At 45.0% G+C, this 24,468-nt stretch overlaps 1 protein-coding gene across 1 annotated transcript in view; it reads left to right on the plus strand.

The window, feature by feature from the left end:
- The window catches only part of LOC119464126 (proclotting enzyme-like), a 35,820-nt gene that overhangs the window by 10,787 nt on the left and 565 nt on the right, over positions 1–24,468 (plus strand). Inside the window, exons 4-7 of the mRNA XM_037724964.2 lie at positions 13,669–13,766; positions 15,505–15,646; positions 20,254–20,368; positions 21,506–21,645. Of these exons, the coding sequence (XP_037580892.1) occupies positions 13,669–13,766; positions 15,505–15,646; positions 20,254–20,368; positions 21,506–21,645 (495 nt within the window). The remainder of the gene's footprint in view (positions 1–13,668; positions 13,767–15,504; positions 15,647–20,253; positions 20,369–21,505; positions 21,646–24,468) is intronic.

Below are 24,468 nucleotides of genomic sequence, written 5' to 3' on the forward strand. Positions count from 1 at the left end.
CTTTGGGTTGAACCTCTTCCTCGCAACATGGATCCTACTCAACACACAGGCAGACGCCTAGCCCGAGCACACTCTCTTCACACTCGGTACTCCAATTCTCCTGGCGTCTTCTATGTAGATGTCTCGGGACCAACTCCCTCCGGACACTTTACGGCCGCAGTGATCTCCGAGGGTCACCACATTGATGGCCTCTCTTTCCGCTCGCCGGACACAACACAGGCCGAAGAGGTGGCCATCGCTTTGGCCGCCTCTCACCCGACCTCAAGGGTCATGATCACGGACTCGCGCTACGCCTGTTCCCGATGCCTCCAGGGTACCATAGCTCCTCTGGCCGCCCACCTTCTTCGGGCGCCCTCATGGCGCTTTGAGCCTCACTCCATCCGCATCGTCTGGTCTCCTGGCCCCGCGGGTCTCCCCGGTAACGAAGCGGCGCATGCCGCTGCCTGCGTCTCTCCCTCCCGGGCCGTTACCACCTCCGACTCTGCGTCTACCCCAGACACCTCAGCTCTTACGCAGTACCGCGCAATTCAAGAGGATTATCGCAGCTCACGCCGCCTTTACCAAGACCCTGCACGGGGCCTCTCTAAAGCGGATGAAAGACTTCTGAGACGCTTGCAGACTAACACCTTCTTGTGTCCTGCGGCCGCCCAGCATTTCATGCCGGATATACACGGCTACTGCGCGCATTGTGGGGTCCTGGCCGACACCTATCACATGATGGCAGTATGCCCCTCCATACCCCTTCCTTTTTCATCCCCTTCCCCCTACCCACAAGAGAGGCTTGGGAGGAGTTCCTGCTTGGCTGCTCTACCCTGGACGCTCAACGCTCCCTGGTGGCCCACGCCCGAGCGGCGATCATTTCCAGTGGACTTCCGGAATAGGGAGACCACCCAAGTGCTTCTGTAGAGCAACTCTCTGTACTTTTCTGATTAAATGTTTCTCCACCGCCACCATCCTCGGCAGTAATCGTGCCCCTCGAATGGCAGCGTGTGTGCTTTCTCTTTCGTTGCTCGTGGTGATGGCGCTGCATGCTGAGTTGCGGCAGCTCATGTACGGGATGGGAAACAGCACTCTGTAGACTGGTGACATTTTCCGGAAACTGCCTGGCGCAGAATGCCTTTTTCACGATGGGAACACCAAAGACGGTGAGAGTCTGTTATGGGTGTCATTTAGGCCGTCAAACAAAATGCGGACATAAGAGGCAATTAGAAAATCCATGTATGGTTTCTCACGTCTGCGACAAGATCTTCCCCCAACATCAAGCTTTTGATATACTCCTATTGAATGCAACAAAATCCAGCGTGCTTAGATATCTGTGGAAAAAAATAGTACCGTTTATTTCTTTCCGATGCTAATTCACAGCAGCAGAAGCCACCATGCCTTGGAATGTGTGAAGCAAAGCTAGTACTGTTTATATATTTCTGATCTGAAACATGCCAATTACGTTACTCCGTTCTGAGTGGCATTTACTTTAGGTAGGTACATCTATATCCAAACATCCCTTTATAGCACTAGTCTACCGCAAAAACATGGGTGCACTGTTTTGTGCCACCAATTTCAATGTCTTTGTACGCAATATTGACACGTCCGACCACTACCAAGCATTTTAAGAAAATTGCATCACAGACATTTCTGTTTTGAGATTATAACGTCGATGAGGTGTAAGGAAAAAAGGAAACGTTAAGCAGCTCGTATTCCTGATCTAGCTAGTTCCAAAATGCTTAGCATCACTTCGTAGGCGAACAGCGTACGTAAAAGAACAATAAATCACCATTCTTCTTGCGACGGCGACATGCAAATACTAGTGCAAAGACTTTCAACGTCCATAATAGCATAATGAACGTAGTGCATAACGATAAACAGTGCGCCATTGCCAAGTGTGTAAACTACTACAGCTGTCGCTATGATGTTTGGCCGCCTCACAGGCCCCTAGACTAAAGGTACAATTCTCGGAAAACAGGCTTGAGTTTTACCCTTTTCATTGCTCCCAAAACATGTTATGGCAATCACAGCGTTTCGGAAATGTATTGTGCACATAACCATTGACAATGTTTCTCACCAGGTGGTCCTGCCGCACACTTCTTCCTCAAAGGGCCCAACATTCAGTCAAACAGCCGTATATAGGAAGTTTACTCAATTTTATCGCGCCTTGAGTAAGTGCCGAACGACACGGACGAAAAGAAGGCACGCGAACGCAAAAAAGCGCAGTCTGACTTGGCTAACAGATCGGCACTTTTCTGATCTTCGATTTGCCCTGAAATGTGCATTTTCATGGGCTAGTCCCTGTGTTTCGTGTTTTCGAGGTTGTTGTGGCACAGAACGACCCAAAGATTCGCTGGCGACTTAGCGGTAAGTGCTAGAGAAATGCGTTACCACTACGTCGTACCTCTCTGAGGTCCCTAATCCACGATTTAAAGCTCGTTCAGCCCATTGAAAACTTTTGTGCAGGAGCTCACTCGGCACACGTCCTGGCTCTTCGACGAGCCAGGACGTGTGACAGTGGTCCGGACCCGACCACCACCACCGTCAGTTGTGCTCACTCACACCATGAGGGTGCCTGCCGATCTACTGGGTGTATGCTACGGTACGAGTGAAAAGGGCAGTGAACGTAAACCTAGCATTGCCTCATATTTCACTTGACACTGATTGACGCCGATCGTTTCCCCTCTGTCTCATCCTGACAGCACAATGAATGCTCGGTTCCTATTTATTCAACAGGATATTACGAAGTAAAGGGTCCCCTTACTTGGTGGCAGAAGCTTATTCGATGCGAGTTCGGTTTGGTTTTGTTTGGTGCCTATAGAAATAGCACAACCCACTACGGGGGAATGGCCATGAATCGGGCGGCAGTGGGAAGAAAAATGAAGGATACCTAAATGGGATTCTCTTACTTAAAAATGAGATAATAAATGAATTACAATCGTTAATATTAATTTTTATGCTATAGCATCTTAAAATTTGAAGCAAATATTTTTGTTGTCTTGTGAAAAAAATTAGCATGGCAGTCTCCTTGTTTCCATCACAAAATTAAATATGGCATCACATACGTTCCTATTAAAGTGTCCTAGTGCCGACGCCCCAGAGATAGAATGATAGGTAGCGTATGGTCAATCGAAGTTGGCGGAGGGGACCTTCTAGAAGTCGTTTTCTATGCATGGTGAACCTACGACACTCTATAAAGAAATGATCCAGAGTTTCGGGTTCATTGCAATAAAAGCATTGAGGGGATGGCGCCAAACCAGACCTATGGGTATAGAAATTAAGCCTTGGTATTCGGCAATGCATTCTAGTAAACGACACTTCAAATTTTCTTGTTGAACACCATCTGCTGTGCCAAGGAAACCTAAGGTGCTGAAAATCGGTTTATTGAGTACACATTATTTGGCCTGTTCTTCTTGGAAAGAAATTTTTTTTAAATCTCGCAGAAGTAACGTATGCCGAAGGTCTTAGGATCCTCAGTACCGGGCCGTTAAGAGATGCCGCTGCTAGCGCGTCTGCAGATTCGTTTAAAGTGAGCCCCACGTGCCCTGGCACCCATACCAGATGGATAAGGCGTAAATGTTGGGGGATGGATGAATGAAATTCTCGGAGAATGATAGATGAATTGGGCACTGATAAGGCAAAGCAAACATACAAGGAGTGGGTTAAGATTACGGCTGAAGTAATAGATGTGGCAAGTTTTCGTAGAGCTAAGATGATCGCTAATAACTCCGCCTGAAATATTGGCGTAAAGTCGGGTAGTCGAAGGGAGAAAGACCAATTTAATGATGCCGAAAAAATACCCACTCCAGCCTTCTCTTCACTGACAGAAGCATCTGTGGCTATTACTGCATTTATTTGGAGGTTCTCGAGGTGGTCATCTAGCAAACGTTTTAGGTATCGAATAGGCAGGAGTTTAGCGTTATTGGGAAATATATCATCGAATTCAACGCTTACTGTCGCAGTAGGGAAATTTTGAAAATCCACATCACGGATTGATATTTCTAATGGCTCTAATAGTTTCTGCACAAAAACTACCTGGGGACAATGCAGTCTGGACCATTGATTCTCAAAGTAGGCAGTTGGTTCTCTAATTAACATATAGAAGGAGCGTCTCTGGGGAGAAGCATATATGTTCAGTAACGTTTGGACTGTCAGTATACGAAAACGAGTTTGAAGAGAAGGCAGGTGAGTTTCATGATAAAGAATATTATTCGCTACATATTTTGGAAGGCCGAGACATAGACGTAGTGATTTGTGTTCTAAAAGAACCAGAGGGCGTAATTTATAAATAGGACCTCCAGAAAATAACACACAGCCAAACTCTAGAATGGGGCGGACATACGTACAATAAATCATCAGCAAGGTCTCCCTGCGCATTCCAAAACGATTGCTGCTGATTCTTCGTAATAAACCAACTGCGCGTGCTCCTTTAGATGCGATGTATTCTATGTGTGTCTTCCAATTAAGCTTTTCTGTGTAAACCATTCCTAGATATTTTAAAGATTGCACCTGCGGAATAATCTCCTGGCCATACGACAGTGTTATTCGGATAGGAAAAGTTAAGGGAAAAACAATGATTGCACTTTTGCTGACATTTAGCGACATTTGTATTCCTTTTAGCCGAATTTCAATCTGATTCAAATACAATTGCAAAGTTTTATATAAGCTATGAATATCATTTGATACTGAGAAAATGCGATATCATCAGCGTATACGTGTACCTGTACGTCATGATGTGTCGGGATGTGATTTAGTAAAATATTAAATAATACGGGGGAAAGTACTGCACCTTGAGGAACGCCCCTTGTCTGTTTGTAAATGTGAGAAGACACACCGTTTTGATAGAAATAAAATGTGCGTCCGCTTAGAAAATTTTGAATCCATGCAATTATATACTGTGGGATACTCACACTTTCGAGTCTGTTGATTAAGGTACTGTGATCGACACTGCCATACGCCTTCGCAATGTCTAATGTGACTAAGGCAGCGTACTGGTTGTTGTGGCGAGGAAGTTGGATTCGACTCTCCAAGTCAACATGAGCACACCAAATTGAGCAGCCGGGCCTGAATCCTAATTGAGAATCAATTATATTAGGTTCTCGCCTATCCACCTATCGATGTGACCATACAGAACTCTCTGGATTAATTTTACGAGATTTGAGGTCAGAGAAATAGGTCTAATGTTATCTATTGTATATCCATCACCCGGCTTTTTGAGTTGCGGAATTATTTTGGCAACCTTCCAATCTGGATGAATCCATGCAGTTTTAATCGAGAAATTTATAAGATTAAGCAAATCCTGGGGAGATAATTCGAATAATAGTTTTATCATTGCTGTAGTTGTGCCATCAGGACCTGGGGCTGAAGCTGGCAGCATCTTTACCACTCTCATTATTTCTTCTAATGTGACTGCTATGTAATCATTATCTGTTTCAGGCGCCGGTATATGATAGAGGCGAAGTGATGTGAATCGACGCTCTAAGCCTTTTGCAATGTCCTCCAGTGATTGAACCAATTCAATGGAAGTTAAGCTAACAGACTCTACATTTATCGGGGCTGAAACAATCTTTTTAGACCGTGGAAACCTAAATAGCGCTTTTTTATTACTAGACTGCGATAGGTAACTGTAATGTGTAGTGTTATAATTTTCTTTCGCTTTGTCAACTGTTTGCCTGAATGTAGCTGCAACAAATTTATAGTCATACCAATTACGTGGACATTGATTATACAGTAACTTTCTGCAGGCTGTCTTTCTTCTTCTATATTCGCGTTCACACTCCGGATTCCACCATGGTGAATAAGTACCCCCTTTAGTTGACTGCATACTGAAGCTGGATTTTTTGTAACTGTCACTTATCACTTGACACAAATTAACTGCCTTAACTTCATCATTTAGGCCAACCTGTTTATTTAAAGCTGATCGCAGTGAATCTTGAAATTTACTATAGTTAATATAGGTGCGGACATGCTTTCCGACCAAATTAATTGGTCGCTTGACTTCAAAAATTATTGGAAGATGGTCGCTATTTGTGGCCGAGGTAATAGCAGACCAGGAGAAAATTGCACAAACCGAACTGGAAAAAGTTAAGTCTAACACCGAACGCGATTTGCGGGATACATAAGTTGGGGTTCTCGAATTTTCACAGTTAAGATTATTTGACGAAACCCAATCCAACAATCTTTTACCACAAGAGTCGGACCGACAACCCCATGATACGTGGTGAGAATTAAACTCACCAGCTATGCTTAGATCCTTTCTGCAGGCTGCAAGCACGGCATCGAGAAAACCTGTATTGAGAACTCCTGTGGTAAAATAAACATTGACTACCGAAAATGGGGCGCATCCAGGAAGCGTTAAATCCAATGCTAGAGTCTGACTTTCTGCAGAGAATGACTGGTGACTAATCTTAGCTCTATGACAAATTTTTGTTGAGATGAAAAATGCTAATCCCCCTCTACGAGAAGGGCGATCTAGACGAATACTGCGATAATTCTTTAAAGGAAAACTCTTTTCTGTGGATAACCAAGTTTCTTGCAAAATAATGAAGTCAGGAGAAAGTTCTTCACAGAGATATACCAGATCAGTGGCGGCAGCAAAAATGGAACGGCAGTTCCACTGCAGCACTTTCAAGCTTCCTATGTTGACGATATTCCGGCAGTATTTACTGCCGTCTGTAGAATGCTATCCTTTAGGAAATCATCCTTTGTTAACCTGTCATTTTGACTCTTTTTAGCTTTTAGTTTATGGAGGGTAGTTTCTCTCGGGGAGTTTGGAGAAGCACGACGTTTACACGTTCGAGCATCTAAATCCATGTTCGCAGTGGTATCTGAACCAGTCGCGTGAATGTTAAAGCCCTGAGGTTCGACAGGAGTTGCGGGAGCTGCGGTGTCATCAGTACTGCGAGGCGAGGCCTCTGCCGATTGGTTTTTCTTTATATTTTCATCGGAAACTGCAATTCCAGAAGGAATATTTGGATGCGCAGAAACATGCAAAAGTTGCGACAACTGAGAAGTGAAAACTTGCCCAATTGTCTCTGAAAGGTTCGTAAATAAACTGTCAAGGGCTTTTGCCATAGCCTTCTCTACAGCTGCAGCTGCAACATCACCAAGAGATGCATCCATAGCTTTGGAGTGACGAGCAGCAGCTTCAGCATAACCACATGATTTCTATAAGGCAAGGGCATGAGCTTCACGACGCGAACACCGTTTCCTTTCTATAATTTGCATAATTGCAAGCTCTTGGTCTCTCGCAGGGCATTTCGTACAGTCCGCAGGGTGGGAACCTTCACACAAACAGCATCGTTCGCTCTGAGAGGAACACGTTTTTCCATCGTGGCCGCCTCCGCAAATGCGACACCAAACATCAGATCTGCATCCCTTAATACTGTGGCCATATCGCCAACACTGAACGCATTGCACTGGGCGGGGAGAAAGTGCTTCCACCCTGTATAATAAGGGCCACGCCTTGATCTCTGACGGCCTAGTTGTGCCTGCAAAGGTGAATATGACCGACTCTGTGGGGACTCTTTGATTATCAGAAACGCGTGAACATCGGTAGACTGATATGGCACCTGCCGGGGAGAACATCTCCAGGACCTCGGAAGCACACAGACTCGCATCGACTCCATGAACTAGCCCCTTAACGCAAGCTAGATGAGGAGGAGTAAAAGGCCTCACCGGGTGATTCGCGAACATGTGACACTGCAGAAGGTCGGAGACACAGGTCTGGTCCGGCGAACAGCATAGAATGCCCCCTTTGCCAAACTGTCGAACATCGGTTATGCTTTGGAAGTGCGGGGTTGCTTTCCGCAGCTCTTCTTGAGTCGCCTTTGGATCTTTCACGCGGATGTATCCCCCATTGGTCGGCACTAGGGCCACTGGAACGCTGTGAACACCACTGCGTAAGAAAGCCTCTATAGAAATGTCATTATTGGGAGGTGAAGCCGTACAGAGGAAAGACCTCTGGCCGGCAGAAGAAAGAGACATTAGGAACTCACAATCAGATTAATTACACAATAAGAGGAAAGTACTAAACAAAGCTAAAGAAAAATAAGCCGCCCGATACTTGACCAATTCCCCGTAAGACGACTCGAACAGCACGGGCCCAGGGGCACAGAGGATCGCAGCCAGCAGCCTCGGCAAGCCTCCTGTCCGCTCAACTTGGCCTCAACTCAGGACCAACTCCTGTGATGCGAGTGCCCCTATATAATAGCTTGCAAAGAAGCATATCGTTCACTGATGATTTCGATTACCGGGCGTACCATAGTGAACCTACTATTTCTCTATGAACGCACCAGGAAACAATTCAGCTCAAGCAAATTCGAGTTTCACCGTTATCGAAGCCGCTAACTAACGTTTTAAGTGTTTTCTGCATCTTGAAGAATCGTCATTGTTGCTTCAAAGGGGAAGTGTACTGAATCTTGTGTCGTTTTTACAACCTACATAGTCTTAATTCTTTCAGACGTTTCATCACAATAAACATGACACCATTGCGTATAGTAATACACAATCACATAAATATCTAGCAGACACTTCAAAAATTGTTTTACGAGCGATGCTTGTTTATGGCTAGCATGAACCTCCGTGTCGTGTCTGTTTGAAGCAACTATCATCATCAGCAATGGCTCGAGCGTCGTCGTCTTCTTCCACAGCTGGCACGTCGGCGCCCTACCCCCCCCCCCCCCCCCCCCGGCGCAACCGTTCGAACGCGCTCGTGCCATTGTTCCAGCGTTCGTCGTCGTCGTCTTCTTCCACAGCTGGCTCCGTTGCCACTCATCATTCCAGCGTACAATTTCACTTCTCTTCTGTCGTCGTAATGGGGAGGCCGCGTTCACGGGGGTATGAGCCATTCATTGTCTTACGTGACGGACATAATAACAGCGTAGCTGTTTAAGCCAACCGTCAGTCCGTGGAGCGTGTACAAAAAACCTCCCTGAACGATGACGTCACCGCGCGGAGAGCAAACGCGACTTCCCAGTGGAAGGGGAGTGGTAGGCGAGGAGAGCCTCGAGACACCCTAGACTTTACGTGTGCGTGCCCGCTCTCCCACTGCGGCGCGTACGCGCAGCCCTGCCGGTCTCTGCCGTCTGTGCCGCAGACTCTCTCTGGGCTCTCCCCCGCCTCTCCCCTAACAGTGCCGACAACGGCGTTTAGACGTTCCGTCACGTAGACATCGCGCTAGCGCTCTTATCAGTTGCCCCCACGACTCGTCATGGCCCGGCCGCGTGCCGTTCGTTCGGAGGAACAACGCAACGATCGACCGGGAACTGGCGACTCAATCTCCCGCGCGAAAGGAGGACAGCGGGAAGGCAGCGCGGGAGGGAGGGGTTGTGGCTTCTGCTCTGGGAGCAACTTGCACTTTGCGAGGCGCCAGGCTGTCGCGCGCACCGTATCCTGAAGTGATCTGCAACACGGCTCCTATCTTTGTATGCGCTGTGCTTTCGCCGTTCAGTTTCCGTTGAAGCGATAGACCGCATGAACTTTCGCCCGCTACTGCTGGCGCGCTTGCTCACGCCAGCGATTCGACAGCGGTTGTGTACGGTCACACAAACAACGCGCAGAACTGTTGTCGACGGCGGCGGCGTTTTACCCGCGTTCGCACCGCACGCGTTCGGCGTTGGTGACGTGTTTATGAAGAACGTGCCAACCTTTGCCGTACACCCGATGGCGGTGTACCGAAGCTAGCATAAGGCCATGGTCGCTGCGGTCACTAAATAAATGAAAACCACCGGATCATATATATTTCTTCTTCCTTAATAGTTCAAACAACCAATTACACAATCACATCGTAATAGTCATAATTCGAAATACATAATTCCCACCATAGTACAGCTTCGCTGTTCTTCCATCTTTCCCCAGTGGTAGGGCTAAGAGTTTCTTTTTTCTTTATTTTTTCGCGAGTTTTGCGCTCTAGCGGCCATGTTGTCGTGGCACAATGGCGGCTTTATTATGGTGTTTGCGCTCACACGTGTTGCGCCGTAGGTTTCGTACCGTGGCAAAGGCGTCGTGTGTGCAGGTTGGCGTTTGTCTCTGTGTTTTGTTCCGCCGTCGTTCCGCCGTCGTTCCGCCGGATGTTCCTGTGGGCAGGTGGGACTGAAGGAACTCAAACATGTGAGATGAATGCGCATGAAACGCTGTACAATGTACCGCGCCACGGCAATGACCACGGACTAAGGAATATCTGCGTGAAATTTTGCCCTCTTCGGCGGAATCATACTAACGTGCCATTGTAGACCGAAACCACTGTGTTTCAAAATTGTACAATAAACACCTTGCATGTCAGTGACAGTCGTGCAGTATTACTGTTCTGGCAGCGGGTGATAATAAGTAATGATGATAACGTAGAACGTCATGGAAGGATGCATAATCCTGGCTTTAGAACTTTGTGTTCAGTATCAACTTGCTTTTGTACATATTAAAACACATGTTGCGGAACTGTTACCTGTTTCTCGCAGTACTCGCGACAGCCCGAGCTAGTTTGAGGAGAGCACTTTCGGGGGTCCTACACACCTGCACAGGTGTGGCGGTGGAGCTTTACGCAGAATATATATTAGAAACACGCTAGAACCCTCCGTGGTTGCTCAGTGGCTATGGTGTTGGGCTGCTGAGCACGAGGTCGCGGGATCGAATCCCGGCAACGGTGGCCGCATTTCGATGGGGGCCAAATGTTAAAACACCTGGGTACTTAGATTTAGGTGCACGTTGAAGAACCCCAGGTAGTCCAAATTTTCGGAGTCCCCCCACTACGGCGCGCCTCATAATCAGATTGTGGTTTTGGCACGTAAAACGCCATATTTAATTAATTTTTTTAATAAATACGCAAGAACTGGGCAGTGGCCGGTACCTGCTGTTGGTGAGAACAGTTCAGTTGGCTGGGCTGATAAAGCATCTTTATTTTCATAAAAGCCAGTAAAATGCAGCGAATTCGACCGCACGGTCGAACTTGCGACGTTCATTATGAACTTCTTTCAACAGGACGTCGACAACAGCAGTGCGATGACACATCGCGCTTACAATTTTCGGTTTAGGATCGCTGCGGAGCACATCCGCCCGAGCAGCCCGGTTGCGGGCAGCGTGGCGTGGTTTCACGAGAAATGTAAACAAGAGAGGAGAATCTGCCACGACAAGATGGCGGAGTAACGCCAACTTCCGGCGCCACTGGGCTTCACAAACACTGACGTCAGGGCCCCTCCTCAGTTTTTTAGGAGCGAAGCTCCTTATAGCGGCACCCGTTCCGTCCCCGTCGTAGTAGTAGTAAAATGAGAAAAAAAATTCCGAAGTTGTGTCCGTAGCACGGAATCGAACCAGGGACCCCTCGCTTCCGAGCGCGCGGCGTTAGCCCTCTACGCCACGAAGCGCACATAGACACACGCACCACGATGGCAATAAATACCCAACATTAACGAAAGGCCGCGTTTCTAGCGCGTTTCTAACGCGTTTGTGCTAGCGCGTTACGGCCCGTGTAAGAAGCTGGTGTAAGACGCTGTGGCCTCTCCGCCTTACCTTCAACGCGTTTCGAACGCGCTGCACAAGGCGGTAGCAAGTCAAGTTCAAGTCGAGGAGCGTTTATGAATACGGAGGGTATACTCTCTCAGCAGTCATGTGATGGCGTCGGCGAACGCGGTGCACGTTCCGGCATGTGTAAATGGCTGCGTAAGACGCTGTGGCCGCTCCCCCTTACTAGAGAGTACTGCACGTTTCTAACGCGTTTGTGCTAGCGTCCCCTTAAGCGGGAGATCCGATGATTCCCTCCGGAGCTTCGCCCACTCATCATCATTCACCCCGTGGATATGCTGTGATTTTTTTTCCTTACTCCATGAGCAGCACCAACGAGGCAACGCGCAAAGCTGCTGCGGACGCTGTTCGCGTTTCCCCGTTTCCCCGCGTTCGCACCGAACGCGCGCGGTGTCCATGACTGCAGCAGGCGCCTCTGGCGGCGGCTCGGCAGCTTTCGACCAGCAAAGCCCCGGCAAGTGTGGAGGCGCAGCTTTGCCGTGACGTCACCAGGCAGAACTCTTGTTGACTCTGTGGCGAGTACATGTAGCCTTCAAAAAGGCGTCATTATCCTCAAGAAACCACTACTACTGCTGCCGACGACGTTCGCGTGTCCCCGTTTCCCCGCGTTCGCGCCGAACGCGCGAGGTGTCCATGACTGCAGCAGGCGCCTCTGGCGGCGGCTCGGCAGCTTTCGACCAGCGACGCCCTGGCAAGTGTGAGGCGCAGCTTTGCTGTGACGTCAGCGGGGAGATAAAGCTCGGAGCCGCCGCGACGGCGGCAGAACTCTCGTTGACTCTGTGGCGAATACATGTAGCCTTGACATGGGGCGACCAAAGAAAATCCGGACACCCGAAGAAGCCGCCGCTCATCTTTAAGAGCGTCGCGTGGCCAAGCGAGAATCTGAGCGTCAACGGCAAGCCGATTCGGAATGCCGTGCTATAGTGCCTAGAATATACTTAGCCGTGCCTAGCAGCACTTAACATTTCCTAGCAAAACTTAGCCAAGCCTAGTAAAACCTGGAAGAAGCTAGGTCGATCATCAGCTCCGCTGTTTGCTCCAGCCTTGCACCCCTAGTGCAAGTTGCCTACGTTTTTTTTTTCTTAAGCAAGTTCATTTTGTAGAGTCGCAAGCGGCAATGTCGGGCGTGCTACTAACCACGCCGTCGAGCAAATTCGAGACATAGAACGCAAGCGTTTGTGGTTCGACAACAACTCGTCCCGCATCAGTGTGATCCGCTCCGACGAACAGCGAGCCAATGCCTTGGAAATGTCTAATGAACATAACGCTACTAGTGGAGAAGATTTTGGAGAATTTTGAGTTTGCGGCAGGTGTGAGGAATCTTTAAGCAAGGGAAACCTTTAAGCACTGTGAACGGGTACATATACCCTCCATTTGTTGTGATAAGCCAATGCCTCCTTAGGTGGCATTGGATAAGCTTATCAACATCTTCACGGAGTGGAAGGGTCGACGATTTTTCTATTCAAAACAGGATAATGTACATGACGTATTGATATATTTATTAAACGCAACATTTTTTTGCGCTTGCTACATCTTTCACAACCATCAATCTTGCTCCAGGCTACAATAGAGCTATTGTAGATATATTTATTAAATTCATAGGAGAAAACAGATTCCTTGTGTACTTACAGGTTATCTCTTATTTTAAATTTGCCTCTTAGTGGTATTTGCTTGTGCCTTGCAACGTACGCAAGGTCGCCTTTTTCCGAAAGGTATTGCTCACTATGCCTTGCAAAACAGATGCGCAGACGCCATCATTCTCACAGCAACCATCACCATCCAATCCTGCAACGCCCTGTATATGTTATAAACGTGACATTCGGCCAAGTGAATTAAGTCTGGTGAAAATTTCACCATTCCCTACAACATCGCGATGTCTCGGCGATGGAAGCTTGCCGTGCATATCCTGTGAACTAAGTGAATCAGGGAATGAATAATTTACTCTATTATGTGATTACCATGTCAAGGAATGGCTGCAGTGGAAATTTCAAGGAATTTACACTAGACTTGCGATATTAAGTAGGTAAAAATAAACGAACGGCACAATGTGTTTATTTGCTTCAGGCCCTATAGTATATTTGCAAGATAAATTTTCAGCACCCAACTTTACATGCTCAAAACTGTAGTTCACGTGAGAAATAAACTGAAGTCTTCCTTTCCTTTTTCCTGCAGGTATTCTTGGCAATAAAGATCAACGGAGAATACACAACATGTTCTGGGACTATCCTAACTCAAAGAAATATTCTAACCGCTGCGCACTGTATAAAGCAGTGAGTTGAAGTCTCTACTTCCTCCACTGTCAGTATGATCTATTTCTAAATTCTGGCAGTCGTAGTTCATTGGGTGAAAGTTTACGTTCTATGAATACAGCACGCATTGAACATGGTAATCAGCGCAAAGCAACGAAGTACGAATTTAGCAAATCGGGCAAGTTTGGTCGGGTTTATGGTATGAAATAAAATTTTCCGCTACGACGAAGGGCAAGACAAGAACGCACGATACGAGTGCTGTCACAACCGAATGTTTGTTTGGGTCTACCCAGGATACATGGACAGAAGCAAACAAACGGTAAACAAAACAACAAAAAACAGAAAACATATGCATGACGCAGCGAAAAGTCAGCGCCTCTTGCTTGACAGTCTGTCACATGTAGTTTCATTTGCCTATTGGAAACGTCTTTTCGACACTTTGGTACATAGTTTTGTTTTCTATATTTTTCTTGTGTGTGTGTGTAATCTGATCTTTTTTTTCTTTTCTACCCGCTTGTAATTTAGGTAGATGGGAATAAAATTTCACATTTGGTAGGGATCGTGTCGTGCACGCTCATCTTTGTCATTTGCCTTTGTGCTTAATGTGGTTTTTACCAAAAAAGTCTCATTCTGTTAGACTTTTTCAATCAAGCCGAATGAATAAACACGGCTTCAGTCATCGTTACAAAAGGCGCCTCGTGCTCAAATACGAATTACATAATCTAATACCAACTCTCGCTTTCTTCTCAGAAAAACTGGTCAAAGTACTTCCTGAAACTTCGCGGTGCGAGGCTATAACACCGGAACCCCGCCTGCAGTGCTTGGCACATTCCAGCCTACGAGTCGGGAAGGCAGAAATGAAAGAATAGAGCAAGTTTGTAACTTTAACTTCCCAAAAAGAGAGAAAACGAGCCTTTATTGAATTATAAGGATGAGATTCAATGCTTTTCCTCTTGCTTCTATCATTTGGAAGCAGAGGGGGAGGGATGGTAGTACAGAGGGATGGGTCTAAAGAGGAGGATGGTTACATAAGAAGCAATAGTGAAGCTTACTTGTGACACTCTGTCAAATTGTCGAACTGACCGTGCAGCATTTTTGGCGGGATTACCATTAAGTCACCAATACTGCCAGGGCAACGTCGAATTTCGGACCAGAACGGAGGCCTTATGCAGAGTGCTTTCTAGGTATCTATTACACTCTCCAGCTAAGCCTTCAAATTTAATAAATGTCCAATTCCGTTGTACCTAAATGGTGTTATTTTTGTTGCAGTTCATAATTTTTTCCATATACAGCTCAATGCCCTTATTCAATCTGGCTCCGCTCCTTCTTTCGATTGTACAAATTCGGGAGCAACTATTTACGCTAGGATATTACGCGCAGGTAGGCCAAGTGGAGCCCTAAGGTGGCTTCTGCGAGTGAAAAATATTAAATTTTAGATACCGTCGTGCGTAAATTCTAACTTTGCATGGCGAACGTTCTCCGACCAATTCTTCTTTGTCGCACCAGTAATACTATAGGAACCCTGCAGTTAAAGAAAGTAATATCAGGTACAATATTAAGGAAACATGGACTGGTAATAAAAACTTCGGTTGTTGTACCCGTTCAAGCCACTGACCATGATTCCGTCTTCGCTGCTTCTAATTGTCAAGTGCCTTCTTCAATGATTTGCATTCAAATTCTCATTGATTATATTTTAGAAGCATCGCGGCCACCGACCACAGTAATAACTGAGTGCTTGTTGCTCCTGTTTCGCATTCAGAAATGACACGTACCCGACTAGAATTGTGGCCTTCTACAACAGTACAAAAAAACTGGACGGTGCGTTTTGGAGAGTAGACCGCATGAAAGTGCATCCAGATTTTAATGAAACAACGTTTGTCAACGACATCGCTCTTCTACGGGTGAGAACAATGTTTCCGATTCCTGATGTTCCAGAGTAGTAGGTGTTCATTAAAGAAGTGTAACGTTCACCACTGGAATAATACTCGCGGTTAATGCAAATCATGGCGAAAATTGTCGCTGCGTAATCGTAAGGAAGAAGGGCGGCGATCAAAGTATCAGCTTCACACAATGCCGGGAGCGTTACATAGCTCCCTGATGATAATCTGTTAGAAAATTGTTACGCTAACAAACACAATGAAGCTACAACATATTATTACTTCGTATAGCTTTAGCATTAGCCTTCAAGCTTATTAGAAGAAGGGCGAAAGTCTCCACAGTATTGTGGCTGCTGGTGTTGTTTGATGCCAATGCAGAAGGTTTCTTGTATTTAACGTACATATATCAAAGTAATATTGAGGACAGCCTATATGGTGCAGTGCCTGAAGAAAATGATTTTGTAACCTTATTAGCGAATAAAACGTTCAAGAAAGTATGGAAAAACGTGCGGCTGGGGTTTGTTTTTCTTGTTTTGTTATTTACAATGTTGCCTTCCTCTTAAATGATACGACACTTAATTCCTTTTGTGAGAGTGTGTACCTCTTGTCGCACAACAGGCAATGGCTGGCGGGCCTTTTATATTTTGCTATAATGTGCAGATTTAGCTGTGTGCTAAATGAAAGTAATTACGAAGCGCTACAGAAGAATTGCTTGGATGGTTGTACTGGGTGGTCAGGCGACTACGGTTCTGAAGTACTATTATTAGCAGCCATTTTACATAGATTGACTTTATGACTTATGAACCATTTAAGTACAGTGTTTCGTGTGTGGAGCTACTTTATCACACCCTTTGTCTTTGTATGCTCCAGTGTGCGTAGGATTATATGCGCATCGTCTTTGAAGATATATTTGTCCCGACTCAATTGCTTCGGTTAGCACTGCCTGGGCTGTGAGTGAGCTAGTATGAGCTGATTTTAGCTAGCACTTTGTGTCTTTCAGGTTAATATGTATATCTTCCCGGATTTTTTATTACCTATGCGAGCCTCACAGTGTTTCAGCGTACTATAACTGTGCTGTGATAGTCTGCGGTGATATTGACCGGCTGTGGTCACGTGTCTGTGCTCACTGTTTCCATCACTCTCTCTCTATCTTTTTACCTTCCCCTGTTTTCCACTGTAGGGCAGAAAACAGAGTTTTCTCTTCTAGATGAACTTCCTGCCTTTCCCCTTTATTCTATCGGCCTCTCTCTGTATATATAACGGCAATAAGCGGTAAAATCGGCGATGGCATGCGCAAGCGTACACGTACTGTTAGTGGGAGCGCCGTCTACTGCACTGCCCGCGAAAGCAGTGCATACACGCTGATATTGCTTTTCCCGAGGTCCCACCACCACAAAGAGCCCGGCTACTGAGCAACGAGTATTCGTCATCATCACTTAACTTTTCTTTATCACAATACATTTCACCCGCTAATAAATTAAATTTTTTTACCCTTAATTGCTTGGCTCATGCGCCGGCGCCAGTTATACGCAAGAGAAATGCTAAGCGTATTGCAGATAACGAACACATCCTAGTCGTGCACATATTCTCGCATTTGTGCAAAACAATTCTTGTCAACAGGACTGTGCAGATAATACAGGCAGGGCGTGTGCCCTGAGATGAACACTAGCGCGTGATGCTGGCAATCAAGAGTGTTCTGTGCGCAAGCGCAAACCATTTGCCGTCTCGCTTATATGCCGTGCGGTCGATACTCGCTCAATACTGTTAAAATCCTGGAGGCTGTACAAAATAATTTCTGCGTAGGTGCGTATAAAAACATCACAAATCGCTGTGTCTTCTTGGAACGTGTTCTGTGACTTCTACATGTTACTTACTGGCGTTGACCTAAGCTGATAGCCGCATAATTTTCAAGCTGTCAGATTTCACTTTCTCAATTTAAGTATTTTGTAAAAATGATTAGCAAATATATTTGCTGGGTAATTTTATGCATACTCATGTTTACCAAACAATTCGATTTGTAAAGTGCTGTTTTGCGAACCAACTGAACCATGATGTTACCTGTTCAGTGCGCCTCTTGTATATTTAACCACGGTGAGCGAAAATGTTTTTTTCTCTCTCTATTTAAATCTCATGAATTTAATCTGAGTGTTTTTACGTCACGGCTTAAAGAAACAGAAAAACATTAAGTTTCCTATACACAGAAAAAATTGGAGGACGCTTAAGCTTCGCCTTTAAAGTAGAACGCGATAGCGTCATCGGGACGCGTTCGCATCCCATCGTTCGCATACGACAAGTACACTTCATTCACTGCAACACTGAACGTCGGAAAGCCAGCTTATAATACAAAGACCAAGCTTACACCAATCCCCTTAAAGTCGGCTTCACTTCTAAAGTGAAATGCATTGCTGGAAAGACGTTTTTTAGGGGCAATATAAGGGGTCTTATATTAAAATGTGAAGGGCCCTAGCACCTTTTTTAATCACTTTATTAATTGTTTGCCATTGTCCCGACGCGCGCACGTTTCTTCGTAGCATCATTAGGTTTTCTCCTACATTCAAATTGCAATCCGACGCCGATTGGTAAACAATCCGACGGCTAATCCGACGCCGAATGGTAAAGTCGTACTTTACCATTTTTCTGACGGATTTCACTGTGAGAAATTCAATTTTTGTTCACCAAAACCTTGCACCACGTGGAGGGCCTGCGCGTGCAATGTGGTGGGATAATTTTCTCCGCCACCCACGATCACACGCCGGTTGCCGACGCCGGATTTTCGGCGGCACGGGGCCCTAAACGCTATCGCGTAAAATTTGTAATGCTTTGCTGGTAGCCTCGAAATAGGAAGCTGGTTAGGACCGGAAAGTAATTGCACAGCATCGGCATTTTAAAAGTGATAATTGTTTCTAATACTGACTACTGATACATACGTCGTAATAAATTATCTTCCAAATAACGAATCTCTGTAAATGCGCAACTTGAAAGTTTGAAATGCATTTCTATTATGTCTTTACTATAGGTTCTTGAGTGTTGAAATATTGTTGCCTGTGTCTTCATTTATTGTGAACCTTACGCATACTTTTTAAGTTGCCAAAACAGGTCATAATCATTGTGTCACGTCTGTCAAGGGTCTATGCGTTACGTTCGACAACAAAAAGCTAAGTTTTTCTCGAGTCACATCGCTGCCATCGACTATGCGACGTTCGATAGTCAGAGATGTATGAAAAAAAAATGTGCACGTAAATTCACTTGACAGAGCCTTTAACTTTGCCTCCAAGAAATATATATATTACTTTACCTTATTCGTGAGGTTGCAATTTTTCTGTACCCGCTGAGATATATAGTTTTTTTTTTCAGTGCGAGAACTATCTTCCTAAAGAAGCCCAGGATGATTACTAAAGAAGCCCAGAAAGATCATTTGCCCAGGCGCACAAAATTGGCAAGAAAATCTAAAGTATTTTAGTCACTAATTAAACTAATTACATTGAATAACTTATTAGATTCAAACTTATCGACACATGCTTATATCGGAAAGTCGAAGGAAATCCTCACAAAAGCCGAGTTTCGCGTTTCAACATACCAAAATAGTCATGTAAACCAAAGTAGTTGGCCGCAAATTATTTGGTGAATTTACCTCGTTGCAGAAGCAGCACTGCGAAGCACGGCTCTTGGTGCAGCCCTCGTGTGTCATAGCAAGGCGGCGAAAAATGAGGTTGGGATATAAGGCGCCATAAAGCGGTCCATATCGCCCCTGCGGCTGAAGTGACTACGCATCTAATCGGGAGTTTTGCACAGTTCCAATAGTAACAAGGTCACTAGAAGAGGGAACTACGAGGGGTAGCTTCATTTTGTGCCGCCCTACTAGCGTCACACGCATGTTGCACCGTGAGCCTGCTTCGGAGCGTTGCTTGCCCTAATGAGGTAAAATCTATGAGTAATACGACAAATTTCAGGCCGAATATTTCGGTGTATGTGGCAGTTTTCAAGTGCTGAATCTCGAAACTAGACTTTTATGACGATTCTCTATGCATTTCTAGTATAAACATGTTCCGTAAAGTTTGTAACTGAGAAGTTAATTAGTTTATTTAGTTAACGAATTGCACTCGCTTTTCTTGCAAGTGATGCACACATGGGTGGATGTTAATCTGTAGTGACATAACTTGAGTAATATTGGTCGGCTTTTTCTGCAAAAATAGTTTGAAGTAAAAAAAAACATACTTTATGGGCACCCGTGGCGTTGCAGTTGCGTCTGGGATTTTGATTCACAGCAGCCACAACTTTAATATACGCAGTTACGTTGTGAAGATGGTGCAGTGTACTTCAATTTTATATTGATGTGATATACAAAGAGTAACGTAAACACTTCCTGATCAGATCTCTAAAACACAGACCGTTCTATGTGTAGCCAAGAATGTTCGTTCCCAGTGTTGGCTGCTTTTCGCGCTCGGAAACGCCTTTTCAACAACTGAATGCTGCAGATTCTACCAAAGTTTGAAGAAGCAGAATGTAAAATTTGGCTATTATTCTATCTTTTCACTTTGAAGATCAAATAAAGGGCAATACAAACGGAAACGATTATTGCATAGATATTTTGCCGCACTGCCTTGTCCCAAAAATATTTTCATACCTTCCAGGTAGAACAGCCCTTCACATTCACGATGAGCACGCGCCCTATCTGCATCTCTCTTGAACCGGTGGACATTTTCCACAAGCATGTGCGTGTTGCTGGCTGGGGTCGTCTCAAGCAATGTAAGAACATATACCATCACTATTTCTGATGAATTACGATCGGCTAATGGCTCACATTTGTTGAGAAATATGTTTATCAGCTACACAGAGGTAACATGAGCAGTAAGATATCAAAAAATTTACCAGACATACAGGAAGGCATTCTATATCAATTAGATGAAGCGCTCTACTTTGTTTGTACTCGTACTCAAAATTTGTATTTTTTTTTACTTTTGCTTGATCACTACTTCATCCTGTCACATTCCATGTGATGCAGAAAGCCTTGCATGCAGCATGGTTCATGTCTCGCAACTTGTCTATTCGTGCCTCTGAAAATGTAAAATAAATGTGTCGAATACATGCATAAGCCGTTATGGACATCTTATAATCCTGAAAAAGAAAGAATTTAGTTACGCACGCAATTAAAATCTGGCAAAATGTTTGACAAGATAACCTCCTAAACGTCGTGTGGTTGAAGGGCCATGGTGCGGTTCGAATACTGAAACCTGCCACTGCTGGGAATTTTTTTCGACTGCTGGTCAGCCCCGGGCGGGTTTTCTTTGCGTATTGGTTTGGCCAAGAATTTCCTACTGCATAAAAGCAAGCTCTTCGTCGTCGCTTTTGACCAAATCAGAATCCATTAACAATTCGTACATTACTTCGTGTATATGTGCAGACGGACCTGCCTCACTGGTTCGCAATGTGTTCCCTGCCGAGGCAGAATGACAGAGCACCGAGACATTCGCTCCACCTGCTGTCCAGAATTTAACTTACGAGCTCCTTGTGTGTAAATTACCTCTTCATAGATGGCGCAACAGACACACAGTGGACTTTCTTGCACGGCTCGCTTTGGAAGAGGCAGGGTGCGTGTTGAAAGCCCAAAACGAGTATGCTCGAGAGTGGTACTGCTGGTGCGATGGTCGGTCCCCGAGTAATCTCGAGAGTGGCAGTCAAAAGATTAAGTATTTACAATGCCAATACCTCTAGCTTCCATGTTGAAGATTATCTTGTTATCTGACTGTAAACCTTTACAGGAAAGTTTTCAGTAGCAAAAGGCGTTTGCAACGATGACGCTGATATCCGACAATATTTTTCTTTGATTACAAATTTTTGGATGAACCTTCGTGTTTATAGTTTCACCTTTTTTTTTCTTTCCAGCCGGGCCCTCTCAGCGACTGCTCTACTACACTAGTTTACGTGTCATGTCGGATGAAGTGTGCATGCAAACATTTTCCAACAATGGCTACAACACGACACTGCAGTTCTGCGCGTATGAAGACACAACGGACGCATGCGAGGTATGGAGCAATCCGGATAACGTTTTATGTTGTACATTGCTACGATTGTAACTGCGCTTCTAGACAACAGAGCATCGACGAGAGCTTGCACATTCTCAATTTATTTATTTATTTGATGATAATTGAAATGTTGCTGCTGAATTGTCGCCGGCTTATTCCCAACATTTGAATGTCAATTAACTGACTCTATAGCAACATTATAAGTGGGCAAATCAACACTCGCATACCCACACACACCCCCACACCCTCACAAACACACGCGCACATCCCTTCCAGTCTCGGAATAAGGCGAAATACCCTCGCTTACGTGCCGACTTAGGACGAATTTAGGGGAAAAAATTATCGATGAATGAGTTGGCTGTCTTGAATAATGCTACGACGCATGTAGGTGCAGTGATATTGCACTGCCTCAAGAATTGGCGCGCGTTACGAACCACACTGAAACCCCTGCAAAGAGATATATCGTGCACTGTCATCAGGGTACGGCCCACCAATGAACCACCTCTGCTTACAATGTCTCCGCGATGGGCCCACATTGTTCGGCCAGACAGATGTCAGACGAGGCAGACTGAAAGAAAATGTGGGCGGAGGAACCAAAGATAATTTCGCTTGCAAGAAAATAATGTCCGCATTCGAGCAGCGTAGACACTACAGATACCTCTGTATTGAAAACAACCGATTTGCTTCACTCGAAACAAATAAGTATACAATGCTGTCAGTTGAGGTAAATTCTGTTTTCCTGCTCGTTTAACAGATGGTAGCTTCTTTTGTTTCGCTCCTATAATAATGGTATTACGCTGGCCGGTACACATCACTGTCACCCTTTCCTAAATTGTCTCATCCCTCCTTACACGACTTTCCAGCTTTCCCAGGTGCAGCGTTTTTCCGCTACAGGGAGTGGTGTTTATTACAGATGATCGACAACATCTGTCCCCGCCCATCATTCGGCTGATGAGCTCGCATATATTTATTCAAGACTAGACGCTTTTTTAACTATTGGTTCATTTTTATGTTGGCTTTTACAGTCATCTATTTATACTCGTTATATGCGCATTTACAAAAGAGCTATAAAGATTACTGTGTTATTCGATTAACCCACGTAGTACTACAGGGTCTTCAAAGTTAAAGTAATGCTAATTTTTAAAGTAAAAGTTGGAGTAATTAAACACGACGCACGTTACGCAAAATCTGCTTGCACAGGTGTTTTGTGGGCTTTAGCGGACACAATTTTCGAGAACTATTGAGTCATCAAGCGGATAAAAGCAAAAACTACCTAATTATTCTTTTACTATCAGGATTAAGACAGATGTTTATATTTGAAGCGTGAAGACAATCGTAATGTAAGACAATTTCACTTTGTTTCATTCTTCTGGAGCGCTTATGTTTCGAGATATTCATCATGAAACTTGAAACTCATCAGGTCCATCAGGTCGCATACAGGGCCAAGTATCTCGACAGAACATTAAGCCTGGCGATTACGCTGTAGCGCACGAGAGGGAAACAGTAAAAGCCAGACGTTGCTTGTTTTCGTCAGCTGATAGAAATCAGCTAAAGCGAAGTTGTCTTCAAATACGATTGTATTAACCTTTCAAAGATAACCATATACCGTAACCTTGACAGCAAGAGGGTTTGTGACGAGGTTGTTTATTGTACGTATGATTACTGTAATTGAAATCTAAAGTTTGACGGAAACTTGTCTGGCCGGGGAATAACATACTGAAAAAAACGCGAGAAGATACACCGACCAAAAGAACCGAAAATTTAATCACGTTTCGGCTCCCCATACGGAAGCCTTGTTGATAATAAAACCCACAACAGAAGAATGGGGAGCCGAACCTTTCATAAATTTTCAGTTATTTTGGTCCGCGCATCTTTTACCGTTTCATCAATATTCATTACTGCAATTTTGTCCGCCATATGCATAAACCGCCTTTTTAATAAAATCACTGTTACTTTAATTTCAAAGACCCAGTATATAGGGTGCCCCAGCTACCGTTAACCAAGCTCTTCAACCAAAAAAAAGATATTTAAGAAAACACGGCCTAAGATTCGATTATCATACCTAAGTATTGAATTGTCCTACCTATGACGACCGAACACCGTATGTCTTATAAGCGTATCCGACACCTTGTTTTCCTAATACTTCTGTTCGCTGTAATGCTTTGCTAACGTTACCTGGGACAAACGGTGTACGGGTGCAACTTAGTTGTGGCTCATCTCCGCGAAACATTGACATGTACCACCAAAACTCATTACCCAACAATAAAAAATGCTTCATACACTTCAACTGCATAATACGAAGCTCACCTTGGTGCTATGCTAGACACAACAACCAACATGTAGCGTTTAGGAAAAAACCCGCTGGTTAGCAGCGCAAATGAAACGCAAACGGGTTAGAGTTGGATACAAGGCAAAGGAGGCTACTAGCTGCATTGTGGGAGACATGAACAAAGATTTACATAAACATGCAGTAACGAAAAGAAATTACAAAAAAAGTGGCATAGACTTTTCCCAGAAACATTCTGCACTTAGCCGCACTGCGTGTATTCCATGTGCCATTTTAAGCACCTTGTGCGTCGTTTTGCGTTCCAGCTACGTGTTATATAGAAATATGTCCAACTGGCGGCATTCGCCCAAATGCTTAAAACATGTGTGATGGCGTGTTTCGCGTGTGCGTGTGCTTTATTTAATGCGTTAGTACAAAGAGTGTCAAAGTGGAAAAGAGTGTATGTGTGTAGTGAACTGAGGGAATCCGGTCAGGTGTAAGACGTGGAAGAGTGGATAAAAATCGCACACACACACACGCACACAAATATATAGAAA

This window comes from Dermacentor silvarum, chromosome 9 (genome assembly GCF_013339745.2).
Source record: "Dermacentor silvarum isolate Dsil-2018 chromosome 9, BIME_Dsil_1.4, whole genome shotgun sequence".
NCBI lineage: Eukaryota > Metazoa > Arthropoda > Arachnida > Ixodida > Ixodidae > Dermacentor > Dermacentor silvarum.